Source organism: Jatropha curcas, chromosome 10, assembly GCF_041381405.1.
Source record: "Jatropha curcas cultivar XTBG-Jc1 chromosome 10, XTBG_Jcur_1.0, whole genome shotgun sequence".
NCBI lineage: Eukaryota > Viridiplantae > Streptophyta > Magnoliopsida > Malpighiales > Euphorbiaceae > Jatropha > Jatropha curcas.
The window spans coordinates 6,683,785-6,699,294 of NC_143160.1; the positions used below are offsets into that span (position 1 = coordinate 6,683,785).

The window sequence follows — 15,510 nt, forward strand, 5'->3', positions numbered from 1 at the left end:
TAACTCATCAATAACTGGATATATTTAATTGTCAGGAAATAAGAAATTAATTGGATATATTGACTACTGTTTTCTTTACCTTCTTCGTCTAAATAAATTTGAAAAGAAATATTAATTTATTTACAAATGAAGAGTTTGATTTAAACTGATGGACTACAAACAGAGGCTATAATTGATAAGGAAAAATAAGTCTAAGGTAATACTAGACAAGATTAAAAACATTGGCTTAATTTGCCGAAAGTCAAATTTTTCTAATGATATAGCCTAACTAAAATATTCTTTAGCAGATAAACTGTAATGAAATACAAACTAATTTTCAATTTTCACAGAATTTATCAAATTTAGTTACATTTACTAGAAAATTTGTAACACTTCAATTGTTCAATGAAGACTTTAAAGTTCCTGAGAGAAGACCCACCTGCGGTAATACTCTTTCTTGCAATTTCCTTCATCTTAGCAGCAGTTTCCTTTATAACATTATCTGATATCAGTAATTTTATCTTTGTTTCTATTTCTTGCCTTGTTATGATCCCTTTTTCATCTGGGTTTAATCTTAAACCAACTTTCCAAGTTTCACATGTATATCTCTGATTATAGAACTGATCTGCAAAATAAGGCCAACAAAGAAAAGGGATTCCATTGCTTATACCTTCCATTACAGAATTCCATCCACAATGACTCAAGAAGCAAGCAATAGAAGGATGAGACAATATTTTCTCTTGTGAAGCCCACTCGACAATTTTTCCGCGATTAGCTACCCTTTCTTTAAACCCATTTGGGAATTCTGCAAAACTTCCATTGATTAGATCTGATCTAACAATCCACAGAAATGGTTGGATTAATTGTTCAAGCCCAGATGCCAGTTCCTCGAATTGTTTCTGTGTTATTACTGTTGTGCTGCCAAATGAAATATAAATGACAGAACCTTCAGGTTGCTTATCTAGCCAGCTTAAGCAAGTTGAATCCTCAGGCCTAAAACTTCCAGGAAAATGTGACAAATGAGTAGTGCTTGTTAACGGACCGATTGGCAAGATACTTGGAACTAAGTGATTGGCAGATTGCTCAAGTTCATAGAATGAGTTCGTGATATGCCAATTCGAAATTTTAATCGCTTGAATAGCCTTAGAACAAAAATTTTCAAACATAAATTTTTGTAACTCGGGTTGACCTGGGCAGCTCCATAATAACTCTTTGGGATTCCAAGCAGGGATGTCTCTTGACAAGCTGATTAATTCATTTGTTATTGGCATTCCTACGCACAAATCGAAGTGTTCCAGTCAAGTTATTATAGCCTAAAATTAGTTCATGATGAACATATTTCACAGCCTGTTTAGTATTGAAATTGAAGTTGTTTCGCATAAAAACTTCAAAACAGCTAAACAACATTCTCAATATTTTTAGCATCAAAGTACTTTCCTCAGTAGCAATTTGGATAGTAATACTAAACAGACACTAAAAGAAAATTTATACTGTGTTATTACCATTAGCATCTATAACTCCAGCCTCAATTAACTTCGGAATATGCAGCACTAAAGCCATGTTTCCAAGTCCAGGAGGTGAGAATGCAGCTCTTCTGATGCCCAGTTTTTGTGCTACTTCCAATGCCCACCAAGCTGTTGTTTCAGCAATAACACAAGTAATCTGCTCTTCATCTTCAGATTGGTTAATTTTCTCAATCAAATTCTGCAAATGACTTGGCATTACTTGACATAAAATTTTTAAATCCTTGAATGGATCCTTCTTGTCGTTGTTGGATTCCAGTCCATCAGGAATTGAAACAAAGTTTATATGGGTTTGCTCTTTAAAATTCTCATGCATTGCAGACATAATTTTAGCTTGTATGACGTCTGTGTTGACAAATGTGACCTTGTAACCATTTTCAGCTATTTTGTATGCTAACTTCATAAGAGGCATGACATGGCCTTGTGCTGGGTATGGAATGACCAGCACATGAGGTTTTCCTGCCATGATAGACATTAACATTACATTTAAATTTGATTTGATCCTAATTAAGTAGTGCTTGATTATATCCATCCTTCTTTCCCTCAAAAAAAAAAAAAAAAAAAAAAAAAATATATATATATATATATATATATATATATATATATATATATATATATATCCATCATTCTTTGTTGTTATTCCCATTAATTAATTTGTGATTGCATCATTGCTTATGTTATGTTATTTGTTTTTGTATAGGTATATTTAATTATCTCTTCTTGTTTGTTTTCCTTTGTGCACTTATCCGTCAAAAATAGTTAAAATACCAAATTGAACTTAACGGATACAGCCGAATTCTCAGCCACAAGGCTTAGTGCGACGGTGATTCCGTTTGTCGCTAGTCGGTTGCTATTTTAGATTTAGCGACAAAATTCTTAACATTGGTGAAAATGGCGTTTCTTCTTCGTTTTTTTTTTTTTTTTTTTTTTTTTTTTTTTTTTTTTTTTTTTTTGCAGTGATCTAGTGTCAGTTTGATTTACATCTAAAATTATTTCGATATGTTCAGTTTAGAACACCGAAATTAGTAAGAGTTTGATTAGACTAAATACATTAAAGAAATACTGAAAATCTGTTTAATGTTATACAGATTATCACTTATTGAACTTTCTTAGTAACAACCATAACCTAAAGCATCCAAATTTCTTATAATTAGAACATGGAGAGATGGAGGCCTCTCTTTTATTTGCCTCTAAGGCCATACATTACTTATACCTAGAAAAAAGAGCAACCCTCTTCAATCACTGAGTTGTTCCACAAACTTTGCCAAATTTTGATAGGAAGATCCATTGATCCCAATACTCTTTTGAGCCAATTTTTTGAGTTTGAGCACATTAGACCTTATCCCATTATTAGCAAGCAATTGATCAACCTTCGTTTTGAGCTGATGCCTTGTGACTATCCCATTCTCATTAGGGTTCAACTCCAAACCAGCCTTCCAAGAATTGCATACACAGCTCCTATAGTAAAAATGGTCTGCATAATAAGGCCAACACAGCATTGGAACACCCAAACTAATACTTTCAAGAACTGAGTTGTAACCACAGTGAGTCAAGAAAAAAGAAATGGAAGGATGACTCAGTACTTTCTCTTGTGGAGCCCATTCAACCAATTTGCCAATATTTCCCACTCTTTTTTGGAGATTATCAAAATACTCAGTAGTCATCCAATTGGTAAAATCTGGTCTAACAACCCATAAAAATGGCTTTCCTATGAGTTCAAGGCCAATTGCTAGTTCTTCAAACTGCTGTTGATTGAATTTAGTAGTGCTACCGAAGGCAATGTAGATTACTGATTGGAGAGGGTGTTTATCTAGCCATGTCAAGCAACTTGAATCTTGAGAAAAAAAGCTTCCAGAAGAGTTGTTACTTGAAAGTAATGGACCAACTGGTATTACATTTGGAAGTAAATCATCAGCTGAAGGATCAAGATCATGAAACCAATTGCCTAAAACCCAGTTTGATTCTTTCAAATATTTTTCAACACTGATAAAAAGTTGAAACCAGAATTTTTGAAATAATTTGTCCCCTGGAAAATTCCACATGTAATCAGTATTGGTAAGAGCTGGTAAATGTGGTGACAGAAGAAACTCTTCTTTCTTCAATGGAGTACCTGAAATAGCAGCATACATAATATTTTAGCACATATAAAATCTGTTAGCCTATGTTGCACGGAAACAGAAACGAGGACACGTGGAAACACGGAAATAATATAAGGCACCGGCATTTAAAATAACTAGTTCTTTTAGGACGCATTAATTTTACCCATAAATTTGAAAAATAAAATTCCATAAATTTGAAAAATAAAAGAATAATTAAAATATTGAATAATAAGAGAGCTCTTAAATTTTCTCTTTATTTCCTTTTTAATATAGAAAAGTTAAAAATGAAAATAATAAAAAATATGCCCAAATAGCTATTTTTTTCCTTAATTCAAACTTTTATTGCGTATTTTTTCATTAGACTAGAAAAGAAAAAATCTCTTATTATATTAGTCAAATATTATAATTCCATTCTTACCTTACGTAATCCAAATAAGCGTACAACATTCTCTCAAAAAAATCAAAGAGAAATAATATATTTTAAAAATTTTATTTTAGTTTCATTGTAATTTACTAATAGAGTCTAATAATAAAATATTTAACCATATTTTAAAAAATTGAAAACATAATAAATTATAAGAATTTAAGTTTCATTTTCAATAACAAAAGTTTACCTTCATCATCAACAATGCCAGCCTGAAGAAGCTCTGAACTCCGAAGCCCGAGAGCTAAAGCTGCTGAACCAACCGGTACAAAAGATGCTGTCTTTAAACCCATCATTTTTGCAGTCTTTAGAGCCCAAATATTATCAGAAATGATACAATCAATAGTTTCTTCTTGACGTTGTACTCTGTTAATAAAATCAGTCAAGTAAGCAGGCATTAATTTAACAAAGTTCTCCATTATTATCCTCCCAGCATGTCTGTTTGTTTCATCTTTTGCTAATCCATCAGGAAAAGAGAAAATAACAATATTGCTGTAATTTTTTGACTCTTTAGAGAGTCTTGAGCCTATAGAATCTGTAGTGAATAATGTGATCTTGAGTCCAAAATCAGCCAACAGATTTGCTAACCTAATTGCAGGATTCACATGGCCTTGTGCAGGAAATGGCACAATCACTACATGCTTTTTAGTGCTTTCCATATTTCACTCCCTTGCACAAAATTTGTGTATATCCACTTTCCATATATAGGGTTCCAGCTGCATTTAGCCATTAAAGAGCATTTAGGTTCAACTTACCAAACCCTAAATATGGAATGTTAAAACATATAATAAATGCTATAAATTTTACCAAACCCTATATATGAATTTTAGGTTGAATTACAATTTTTTCATAATATACCATTTATATTAATATCCATAAAAATTAAATGATTCATATTAAATGTTTTTAAAATTGATCAAACACATTATTAAATATAATTTTATTGGCAGATTAAAGATTAATATTTTTTTTAATACATGAAAAAGCCAATGGGCCAAAATAATATTATGAGCTACACAGTAGGAGCATGCAGCTCTCCTGCTTGAATAAAATCCACCAAACTAGCAATAATCTTTGTAGTGAAAAGGACTCGAGAACTAAAGACATTTCACTTCTTACATCTTCTACAAGAAATAGAAAGACCAATCAGACCACACCTGATTGACATATATTAATTTATTTATATCAATATTTAATTAGTGCAATATAGTAATTTGACTGTTACATTTCCTGACAAAGAAGGATATTAAATAAGAATAAAATTCTAAGCTTCAAATATTATTAATTTCTGAAAAAAAAAACATGACAATAATTTAGGATGGACGGAAAAAGAAAATAGGACAAAAATTATGAGATAGAGGGAATTTTTCTTTTTTATTTTTTTAATTTTTTGCTTTTTTAGAGAACTCATAAAGAAGTTAGTTCTGTGAGCCGTGTATTAATTCATTATCGGAAATTTTAGTGCGGGAAAAAAAAAACAAAGGAAAACCTTTTTTTTTTTTTTTTTTTTTGAAGGGAAAATACAATTAAACAGTTTCAGCATGAATAAAAGTCAAACCTCATTCCAAGTTTGGTATGTGCTATTATTATTATTATTATTATTTAGGACTCCCAAACCTATGCTAATAATAATAATAAAATTAACCCTACTTTTCAAAAAAAAAAAAAAAATCTCAAACAATCGAAAACTTTTTCATTTTTTTTTTAAAATAGTATAAAACTTCCAAAATATTCCATGAAATTATTTTCAAAGTTAATTTTACACTAAAAATGTTTGCATTTTCTAGGAAGAGAGAAAAGGGATCGCGAAATTTGAAAAAAAAAAAAAAAAAAAAAAAAAAAGGAGAGAGAATTGATTTCAATAAATTATTGCTTAGTAAACTTGTGGTTATATATTTCTAATTGTAATTGTGATTGTGAGAAAATTATATTAAGATCTAAATATTATTTTTTTTTTAAGATAGTTGTAATTAAAACTTTGTATTCTTCGTTTTTATGGTTTGGCCATGAAATTGTATATGGATGGACCATTGTTTAGCTATGCAATTTTTCATAGAGTACTTCTTTTCTAATCTCAGTTCTCTATCTAGGTATTTAAAGGATGGAATATAAAGAGATTAATGTCGTAAACCCGTTTGTTAATAATTTCATTTATAATGTAAATAAGAATTAATAGAGATTAATTAATATATGTCAATCAAGTGTGGTCTAATTGGTCTTGAATTTACATTCTCTCGATTATAATAGTTTTTTAAGGAAAGGACTACTCATGTGTCGTATAGCTCCTAGTGTAATTTCGACTCGTTGGACTCTTAATGAATAGAAAATAGAAATAATTATATCCAAATGTTAATTTTTCTCAACTATCTAGGGTTTGAACGGTGGAATTGAATGATATTAAATAATTTTTGTATCCATCATTCTATTTCTTTTAAGATTTACAAACGAAAGTTAATTCTCACTTGTATCTTTTCCATTGGCATCCATTAACTTTTCACTGCATCGTCTTACATGCAATGCAAATGCCTTATTGGAGGCCAATGACCCTTTGCCTAGATGTCTAAGATGAGGTATCTATAACCAAAAGGTCATAAGCTTAATCTCTTCCCTAACATTTTTCAGCTTAAAATTATAATTGAAATTTCTATCCCTTATTGATCAGATTTGCCCTTAAATCAGCTTTCATGTAATTTATTTTTGAAATTGCGACTTCAATTCAATTGCAGTCTAAGTGCAAATTGTCAGCAGATTGTAATACATTCATTGTATATAATATCTAATGGAAAAAATAACAGAAAAAAAAGTCTTAATTGGATTGAAATTGAACTCAAGTGAATTGGATGATGAATCAAGTCAAATTCAAATATTATAAGATTTGTCTCAAGTAATCCATCAGCCTAATCAAGCATTTAAACTTTAAATATATTTTCATAATATTTAAATTTATTCAAAATTTATTTCAATTAATAAATATATTTATTTGAAACTTTAATGATAATCAAGTCAAGCTCAAATATTTCAAGTACAAACACAAAATTAAAACTCAATCCACCTCAAATCGAGTTTGAGCCTAACGCTGCATCCACGGTATGTTTAACTAGTAGTATCATACCCAAGTATCCGCCAACAGTTAAATCTAGGAATATCATATCAGCCATTAAACGTTTCAACATCAAACCACTTTCATTTCCTGCTAGATGGCTCAAAAACAAGGAGCTCCTATTTCATTTCAAAGTATATTTAAAAATTAAAAGTTCATACTCAGCATCTTTTGCTTTAAAAATCATAACAGAGGAGCTAAAACAGATAACAATAGAGGCTGCCATGAAAGCTCGAACTTCCAGAGCATGAAAAAATTATATATATATATATATATATATAAGAATTCCAACATCGACGATAAACATAGTTCCTTCAAATTTGTCAAATCTACTCTTGGTAACAGCCTTCAGAACCAATAATCATCATGAAATGGAAACTGACCTTGAACTGTCACCATCTCTTCTAAAATCTCATCCAAGGATCTCATTTTTGTGCTTGTGCGCTGGGTCGAGCAGGCCCCAAGTAGTTTGTCACAAGTCCCATAATTGCAAACCTGGCGTCCGAGCATAAAACTTAGGTTAATAATCAAAAATGATAATGAGCATAAATCCAAAGCAGCTAAAAATTCACTGCCTTGCATTGCTGCATTAGTAGTGCAACTACCAACTCATAAAGGTCAGATTCTTCATTGATAAAAGTCTCCCTTCCAATGCTTCATTTTACAAAATTTTTACCGTGATAAACCTGAGCTCACCTTCAAGACCTCCACCACAGAACCTTCTTCTGCAGCATCAAGTTCAAGGAATCCCCATCCTCATTTGAGCATCAAGTGGTGATCTTTCTTCTTGCACACGAATTTTGTAACACAGTCATGGCCACTTAATTACACTAGCTTCTAAATCTAAAAAATTTGTCTAGACTCAAGTGATATTTTTAGTTTTGAAATTGGAACACTATTGTTTTTATCTAAGAATTTGCCTTTTGCCTTCTAGGTTTTTTTGTAGGGTTTGATTATCAGTTTTAGTCAGGGCATTCTAATGTTTGATTAGGACTACTGTAGTTTTGGCTATCAATTCTAATGAACTAGGATTTGAGTTAATTGGTGACTTGGATGTGAATAAAATAATATATATATATATATATATATATATATATATATATATATATATATATATATATATAAAACAAAGAGCTTGATGACCAATGGCAAACCCTAGTAGAAGGAAGAGGCTTGTTCAAAGGCAAACAGAAAACCATGCAATTGGCTCATTACAAAGCAAGAATAGTTTTATCTTCACAAATTATTAGGATGGTAGGTCTTTGGCCCTTAGCCAACTTGGAAAAAATGGGAGCATTTAGTTGGTTCAGTTTGAATTTTCATCAAACCATTTGGCTTGAACTAACCAAACTGAAATTCATAAAAAAAAAAAATTCTAGAAAATAGAAATAATTAAAAAACCAAAATGAACTAACCAAATTTTTTTTTTCTGAAAATATACAGAGTATATGTATATGATACATTACAATAGTATATGTATATATAAATATATAAAATTTGGCTTGCCTCAGTTATTTTAGTTTTTGTTACTAAAACCAAACCGAATCAAATTACTAAAATTGAATCTGTTAGGTCTGATTTTCAGTTAATTGAAACATTTATCCCTAGCAAAAATAACTCATATTTTTCAAGCCCCCAAAGAGATCTCTAGAAGATGATCACACTTGTAATTCTTAAATCAAAGGATTACCTACAATTAGACATTTCTAAACGCTTGGCTATTACTATAATGTGGTCACAGTTCACGAACGCCCTAGAAATTACCACTAGCCAAAACATGAGAATGAGGTCCAGACGTTTGTAGCAATATGAGCACTCCAAAGTGGCATAGTTAGTAACCTGAATATAACCACTTCATGTAGTTAACGTAGAAGCATTTGTAACCAGTTTAATTAGCCTCTCTTGAGCTACATTTTGGCCAACAAGTATATGCCAAATAACCAGCAGGAACCTACTTAACATAAACAAATGGTCAAGCAATGTACCAAAGAGCATTGCAGAATTTCCTTCTCAGCAAAAAATCTAATGATAATGGAGCACTCCAGTATCATCATTTCTAAAAGCCTACATCATTTCTGAAAATTGGCATGGAATGGTTGTTAATATTACTCACTCTAGACTCTCATAGTTCCAGGAGAACTAACAGAACAGCCTGGATAGAGCAACTATCTATCATGAAATTTTCTATGTATTCAACACTGTCCTGCTTCCACTCCACCCACATCATATGTTGCATCATCCTCTTGAACATTCATAATTTTAGTTCTTTGCATCTATTCCTGACAGATCAAACCAATCAAGTACAAATAGTATATCAACTCATAGAATCACTTGTCATTAACCTTTTTTCACTTCTTTACATCTATTCCTGACAGATCTAACATAAGAACAATATATTTTGCCTTCGTCCTGATGCCCTACTCAACCCATATCTACATGGGTTATATCCTCATAAAACTGAACCCAACACTTATTGAATACAACAAGAAAACCAAAACTGTAAAGAAAACGCGAACTTACATGGTGGCCATTGAAACCTGCTTAAGGTCATTCTCAAAATTTCTCATGTTGGCAAGTGATTGGGCACAAAATATAATAGCAAGCCACGAGCAGATCTTGTACTGCAAATACATGGAAAGCATAAACACAGAAGATTATATATTAAAAATTAAGTAATAATTAAACATTCAATCAGACACAAAAACATCAGATTGGTTTCAGGCAAAGTGAAAGTAAAGAGTAGTCAAACCCTAAACATGACGCCAGCAACACCGAAAACCACGGCGATAAAACCAGCGTAATCAACGGGAAGATCTTGAGGTGGAATCAAAGGCGCCACGTAAGGCTTCGCCGCCGATGGCTGGCGTGGATCGTTCGCCGACGATGAGTTGTTGTGTGACGACATACTTGATTTCGATCTCTGTTTCCCCTGGCGACTGACGGACTGAGTGTAGGCGGAGAGATTTTGACTTGATTTGATGGAACGAATGAGTTGTTCTAAGTGGTAAAATTTAGCCACGTTACAAAAAAGTTCTGACGTGGCAAAGCAGTTTTATTATTTCGCCACACAATCTTATAAGGGCGTGAAAACCTTACTCCAACGCCGCCCACTTTCACGGCTGTGTGCGTTTCTATGGAGACGCCGAAGCGAACCAACGCAATCATAAGTACCACCACCTCCTTCTCCTCCAATTCTCAAATCTCAAAGCCTAACTGCATCTCCTCGCCACTGCCACCATCTGTTACGCGCCTATGGAGACCAGCGGCACAGCGGAACTTGAGAAACCAATGGGCAAAGTTAGCCTCTTATAGGCCACAATGGGAGTCTTCTTCTTCTACGGGAAGAACTTGCGCTACTTCCCTTGTTAATGCTTATCTCTCTCAGAAGTATTGCGAACTGATATTATTCTGTTTGATTACTGAGAAAATGCTCGTAAATTGAAGAAATTAATTAAAGTTATTGAATTTTTTCAATTCAGATACTTGCCATCAATGGAGTTGGGAGTCCTAAATGACATGCCTGATATTCGGAAGAAAGCTTGTTCGAAATTGTTTAAACAACAGGTAATTGATTTTCTCTTCCATTGTTTGCTTTTTACGAGTTGCAATTCATTTTCCTCAAAGAATTTATCTTGTTTCTTAATTTTCCTTCTTTATTTATTTATTTTTTTAATTTTTAGGAGCTTCATGGGAGCAAACTTTTGTTATCTTACAAAGATATGGTATGTACTTGTAGACTAGCACACACTTCTTCTCTGTTGTAATTTTGATGCATTTATGTATGGAAAGTTTATTAAATAAACGCAGTTGAAGGAGCAATTGATGGGTCAGAAATTGTTGGGTTTTTATTTTATTTTATTCTGCATATGAGATTTGATTGCAAGTTTTTATTTTTACTTGATTTTGGGAAATGTTCCTAAATTGATAGATGCATCTTCATTGTGATGAATATTTTGTGTTGACTATGAAAGCATTCACATAGCAATAATGCCTATATCCTTGGACATAGGCTTGATCATATATATGTTGTAGTAGAAAAGGGATTTTTTCTCTTATAACTTGTTTGAATGAGCTTTTTGTTACAACTTCTCTGCAGGTGACCGTTGTGACTCACATGGTGAACACTAGTAGATCCATGAGATGTTATGTCAAAGGGACAACTAGTAGTCCGATTATGCAGTTTTCTAGCATTTCTGAGGATAGTAATGACTCTGGTGATGGTTCTGGGATTCCAGTCTTTACATTTTGGCCAGTTTCTTCTTTTGGTATGTATATGTCTCCAAATATTTTATAATGCATAGAACATGGTGGAGTTTAGACACAAAAAGAGTTCTAGCTCTTGGTATGATATTACCGTTGTCTCATCCCTATCTGGTTTACAACTGTGTTTGTTTGATAATTTTCTAGTGCAAGTTGAAATGTTTGGCTTACAAAACTTTTGGCCAAATCTTTCCGTCATCTTTTTTTATTATATTTACCATTGAGGATTCTGATCTTTGAATGATTTCAGAGCAGTTAGCAGAGGAGCTTGTGCAAATGTTTATATCTGAACTGAATTTGAAGGTAAATTGCAATATTTTACCTTGATGAGATAATAAAGTGATATTCTGCTACTTTGAAGACTTTTTTTCTTAGTTCTTTAGACACTTTCTCCATTATCCATCTTGGTACTATTTGATTCAGAGACTCCTTGTACTGGAGTTACTTACCATTAGCACTGAGGTTTCACAAGTCAATGAACTGGGTTGGTCAACTGAACTTTATCCAGGAGAATTTGATGATCTGAGCATTTGCAACTTGTATTCGAAGGAAGCTTGTAAACCGGTGCCTCCAACATTGATGGAAGGGAATTCTGATATGCCAACCTTGCAATTGAAGAGTCAACCAGACCATGAAATTTTGCAAGTATTTGTTTCATTAACCCTATAAATTCTAAGCTAATTCTATATGATTTCATGTATAAGATGTTTATTGAAAAGTTGTGTGTAAATCTTTTCAAACAAATCATGCCTCAAGAAGTTTGAAACCTAATAGCACACTGATATTCTATGCGGTCCAACCACACTAAACTAGGGGTGGCCAAATTACAATTCCGAACCGGTGGGAACCATGAACTGGAGGTTCCAAGCCGGTTCTAAAATGTTCTCTACTTTTTTATCTTACAATTATGCGATTCGCCGGAAGACCGGTCGAGAACTGGCTGGAACCGTCGGTTTTGGAACCGTTAAGGAACCGAAGCCGGAATCGGAACCGTTCAATTCCAAACCGGAACCGGAACCGTCAATTTCCAGTTCGGTTCCGGAATTGGTCATGGCCATGTCTACACTAAACATATTGTTTCATTTTACATGGGATGCTCTTAAGCACCAAGTGATCAAAGAGGCTGGAAGCAAAATTTGCTCTTCGAGCTGCCAGCCTTTAGCATATACAATATTACAATACACTTCCATCTTGAAAAACAATTGGACCCTATTCCTCATCACTGGTGCTGAATTTTTCCACCACTATATTTGGACAATGTGCTTTGAATGAAGAGAATTGTATTTTAATTTTTAGTTTAGATTACTAAAACAGCGAATGATACATAGTTCTGTTTTTGGATTCACTGTCTAAGATATGGTTGATATATTTTTCCTCCTTTACAGGTCCGAATCTTTGATTATAACGTTAAAAAGACACAAATTCATGTCCCGGTTCCAAATTTTCCTATCAAATTGCAGCCTAAATGGTTTTAGTCCTTTGGATTTAGGATTTTCTTCAGTATTCTCATAATATAATGAAACTATACACTTACAAGTTACAACGACACGCTTTCATTCACAAGTGGTTATGTGACTTGCTGAAGTTATTTGCATTGCAGGTTTATCTAACAACATGGCTGGCAGAGGCAAATATAGACATCCATAGGTAAGATTGGAACTCAGGAGCTGAAAGTTTGTTTAGATATTGCTATTGATATCCACTCTAGATGTTGCTTCAATTATGAAAACAACATTAAAAGAAGCAATTTTTTTTTATCTTTGTTCTTGAATTTAACATCAATAACTATAGATCTCAGTTGCTACATTTCATGCATATCGACATGTATACAAAGCTTTACCCTAAGAATTTGAGTGTCAAACATTGATAATTAGTTGCATTATATTTGTTTTTCAGGGTCAATGAAATATTTGCAATAATTGGGGAGGAAATACATGTTAGCTTATCATGAGCTCTTTTTTGTGATGAAGCACCATAGCAGAATGCGTCTCGGACTTTCCAGGCAATTATAATCACACTCTTGTGGATGCACCAGTAAGCAGGTAAACTCTTTCAAAATAAATGAAGCTCAACTTTTAGCTAAGGTATCCATCCAGAGAACATGAAGAACTATTAAACCAGGGCAGGTACCATCGCCCTTATTATGCCAGTTACTGCTTGCTTGCATGTTGATCACAGACAAGGAACTGTGGTCCATTTTTGAGGTTCGTTGAAAAATAGGAAATGGAAAGAAAAGATTATTATAGTCTTTCTTTATATTCTGGCTTTTCTCTTTGTAGCATTTTTATAAAGTGGTGATACTGTACTCCATTGTTTACTTGAATACACAATCTGCCCTTTGCTTGATAAATATTGAAATCCAACTATTTCTCCTCCCTATTTGTGTGCTAGTGAACAATGAAATGGGGATTGGCATTGGCATTTCATTTCAGGTAGTGTACATATGGCCTAAGAATTTTGTTGGTGCAAGGCAATTGCTTTTCTAAAAATAAGATGACCCTCTTTTATTTAATTCACGTTGTAATTCCAAACAAAATGCACGAGACAAAACCCGTGTAAGACTGATTGCATAACCTTTTCAACATTATATAAGGTTGTAAAACATTCTTTTAAACGTCATATGAGGCAGCAAAATATGCTTGTGGCCCCCTTTGCCGCTTGGATTGCGCCTGGTTGTCAAAGTTCATCTTTCCTATAGAGAAGGGAATCACTTTCCTAGAAAAATTAAATTGTACCCTTACATTGGGTGAATTTTGAATATATATATATATATATATATTTCTCGATTCTTGCTTAATGATGCTTTTATCGTTTGTTGTTTCTTCTCTTAATTACCATGGTTATAAATGATACTTTTAACTATCTACAGGTTTCTTTTATTGGCAATTCGATTGACTTGAAAGATTGAACAAGCCCATTGATATCTGGGAGCAGAAGAGATGGCCGATCAAACTAATCAAACCGAATCGATTCAATTTTATTTTATTTTAACACACAAAATTGAATTTCAATTTTCGTAGAAAAACCAAAATTTAACCAAAGCGGTCAAAACAATAATAATAATAATAAAGGGTAAAACTGACCAAACCAAAATTCAAGTTAGTGTACTATCAAACCAACCCAATGCTGACAAGTAGGTTACCTATATTGAAGTTTAAACACAGCCTGCTCATACACAGGTTACAACTTGGATTCCAATTTACCAAGAAAACTGCTGTCTCACTCAGAAGGCAAACTAATAGATCAATAATGTGCCGATACTGATGCATAGACATTCATGAACAGCACATCCTTTGTTAATAAGTTTATAAACCAGAATCTAAAGGCATTTTGGCTTCCGAAGTGTAGAGGGAGAATTACTTTCTTCCAGCATGACTAGCAGCGGTACCATTACAGATTATTAAGGACTTAGTGCAACAGAAATCATTCGGATCAAATGTCACTTTGAAATCCAGAGACTAGTTGCCATAAAGTGAAACCTTGAATACCATATCAACAACCAATCCTTCTTAACTACTAAGGAATCACGCACCAAGTCGTGATATTTATTGTCACTGCCGAAATCAAGACAACGCATGGCATGTTACCTGTTTACATTTGGTGCCTAACCTACTTTAATGTAACAAAGTGAAGCAAAACTAGTTTCTTCTTTCCAGTAATTCAACTATCATAAAATAAATAGTTGCTCACCTGTTCACTTTCATGAAGTAAAAAGGCAAACCCGGTCTCAAAACTCAAGTAAATATCAAAACCCCAATTTTTTTCCATGATAGCGATCCTGAGCTTGGATACAGCAAATCATGGACAGGAAATCAAGATACAACAAAACATGGATTTCCCACCATCCATAAAAGGAAAACAACAAATATACTATGAAATTTCAAATTTACCTAGGAATTGAGATTTGAGCAATAAAACAAAATCCAAATGTACAATAAAATACGTCACCTCTCAAACAATTACATTACTAGTAATCTGAGTACGGGTCAAAACATCCAAAACGTTTAAATGCAACAAATTGCCTTTTTACCTAAACAAGGTTCCCTTTGTACTCAGAATTCAGAAAGCATCTGACTAAAAGGGGTCATCCCCGTTCTCCATAAACCCCCTTTCATACACCAACAA

At 33.1% G+C, this 15,510-nt stretch overlaps 4 protein-coding genes across 7 annotated transcripts; 1 reads left to right on the forward strand and 3 right to left on the reverse strand.

Moving 5' to 3' along the window:
• Positions 1–194: 194 nt before the first annotated feature.
• LOC105640778 (UDP-glycosyltransferase 83A1) lies at positions 195–1,976 on the reverse strand. The gene is made up of 2 exons (XM_012225171.4): positions 1,482–1,976; positions 195–1,252 (listed from the first exon to the last, which is right to left on the reverse strand). The coding sequence occupies exons 1-2, from the start codon at positions 1,966–1,968 to the stop codon at positions 342–344; spliced, it is 1,398 nt and encodes a 465-aa protein (XP_012080561.2). The 5' UTR covers positions 1,969–1,976; the 3' UTR covers positions 195–341.
• A 586-nt stretch (positions 1,977–2,562) lies between these two features.
• On the reverse strand, positions 2,563–4,684 carry LOC105640779 (UDP-glycosyltransferase 83A1). The gene is made up of 2 exons (XM_020681878.2): positions 4,216–4,684; positions 2,563–3,612 (listed from the first exon to the last, which is right to left on the reverse strand). Exons 1-2 carry the CDS (start codon positions 4,682–4,684, stop codon positions 2,738–2,740), a joined length of 1,344 nt encoding a protein of 447 aa, XP_020537537.1. The 3' UTR covers positions 2,563–2,737.
• Positions 4,685–7,223: 2,539 nt separating this feature from the next.
• On the reverse strand, positions 7,224–10,030 carry LOC105640607 (asterix-like protein). Its single transcript, XM_037637374.2, has 3 exons — positions 9,875–10,030; positions 9,646–9,746; positions 7,224–7,620 (listed from the first exon to the last, which is right to left on the reverse strand). The coding sequence occupies exons 1-3, from the start codon at positions 10,028–10,030 to the stop codon at positions 7,551–7,553; spliced, it is 327 nt and encodes a 108-aa protein (XP_037493302.1). The 3' UTR covers positions 7,224–7,550.
• Positions 10,031–10,258: 228 nt separating this feature from the next.
• On the forward strand, positions 10,259–13,735 carry LOC105640780 (uncharacterized). Of its 4 annotated transcripts, none has more exons than XM_020681863.3 (8): positions 10,259–10,512; positions 10,605–10,689; positions 10,806–10,847; positions 11,222–11,390; positions 11,636–11,688; positions 11,809–12,030; positions 12,971–13,032; positions 13,282–13,735. In XM_020681863.3, the coding sequence occupies exons 1-8, from the start codon at positions 10,259–10,261 to the stop codon at positions 13,334–13,336; spliced, it is 942 nt and encodes a 313-aa protein (XP_020537522.1). In that variant the 3' UTR covers positions 13,337–13,735. The 4 variants fall into 4 exon arrangements, with proteins under 4 accessions (XP_020537522.1, XP_020537523.1, XP_020537524.1 ...); XM_020681864.3 differs by having other exon boundaries at positions 12,986–13,032; XM_020681865.3 differs by having other exon boundaries at positions 11,809–12,026; positions 12,986–13,032.
• Positions 13,736–15,510: the final 1,775 nt, after the last annotated feature.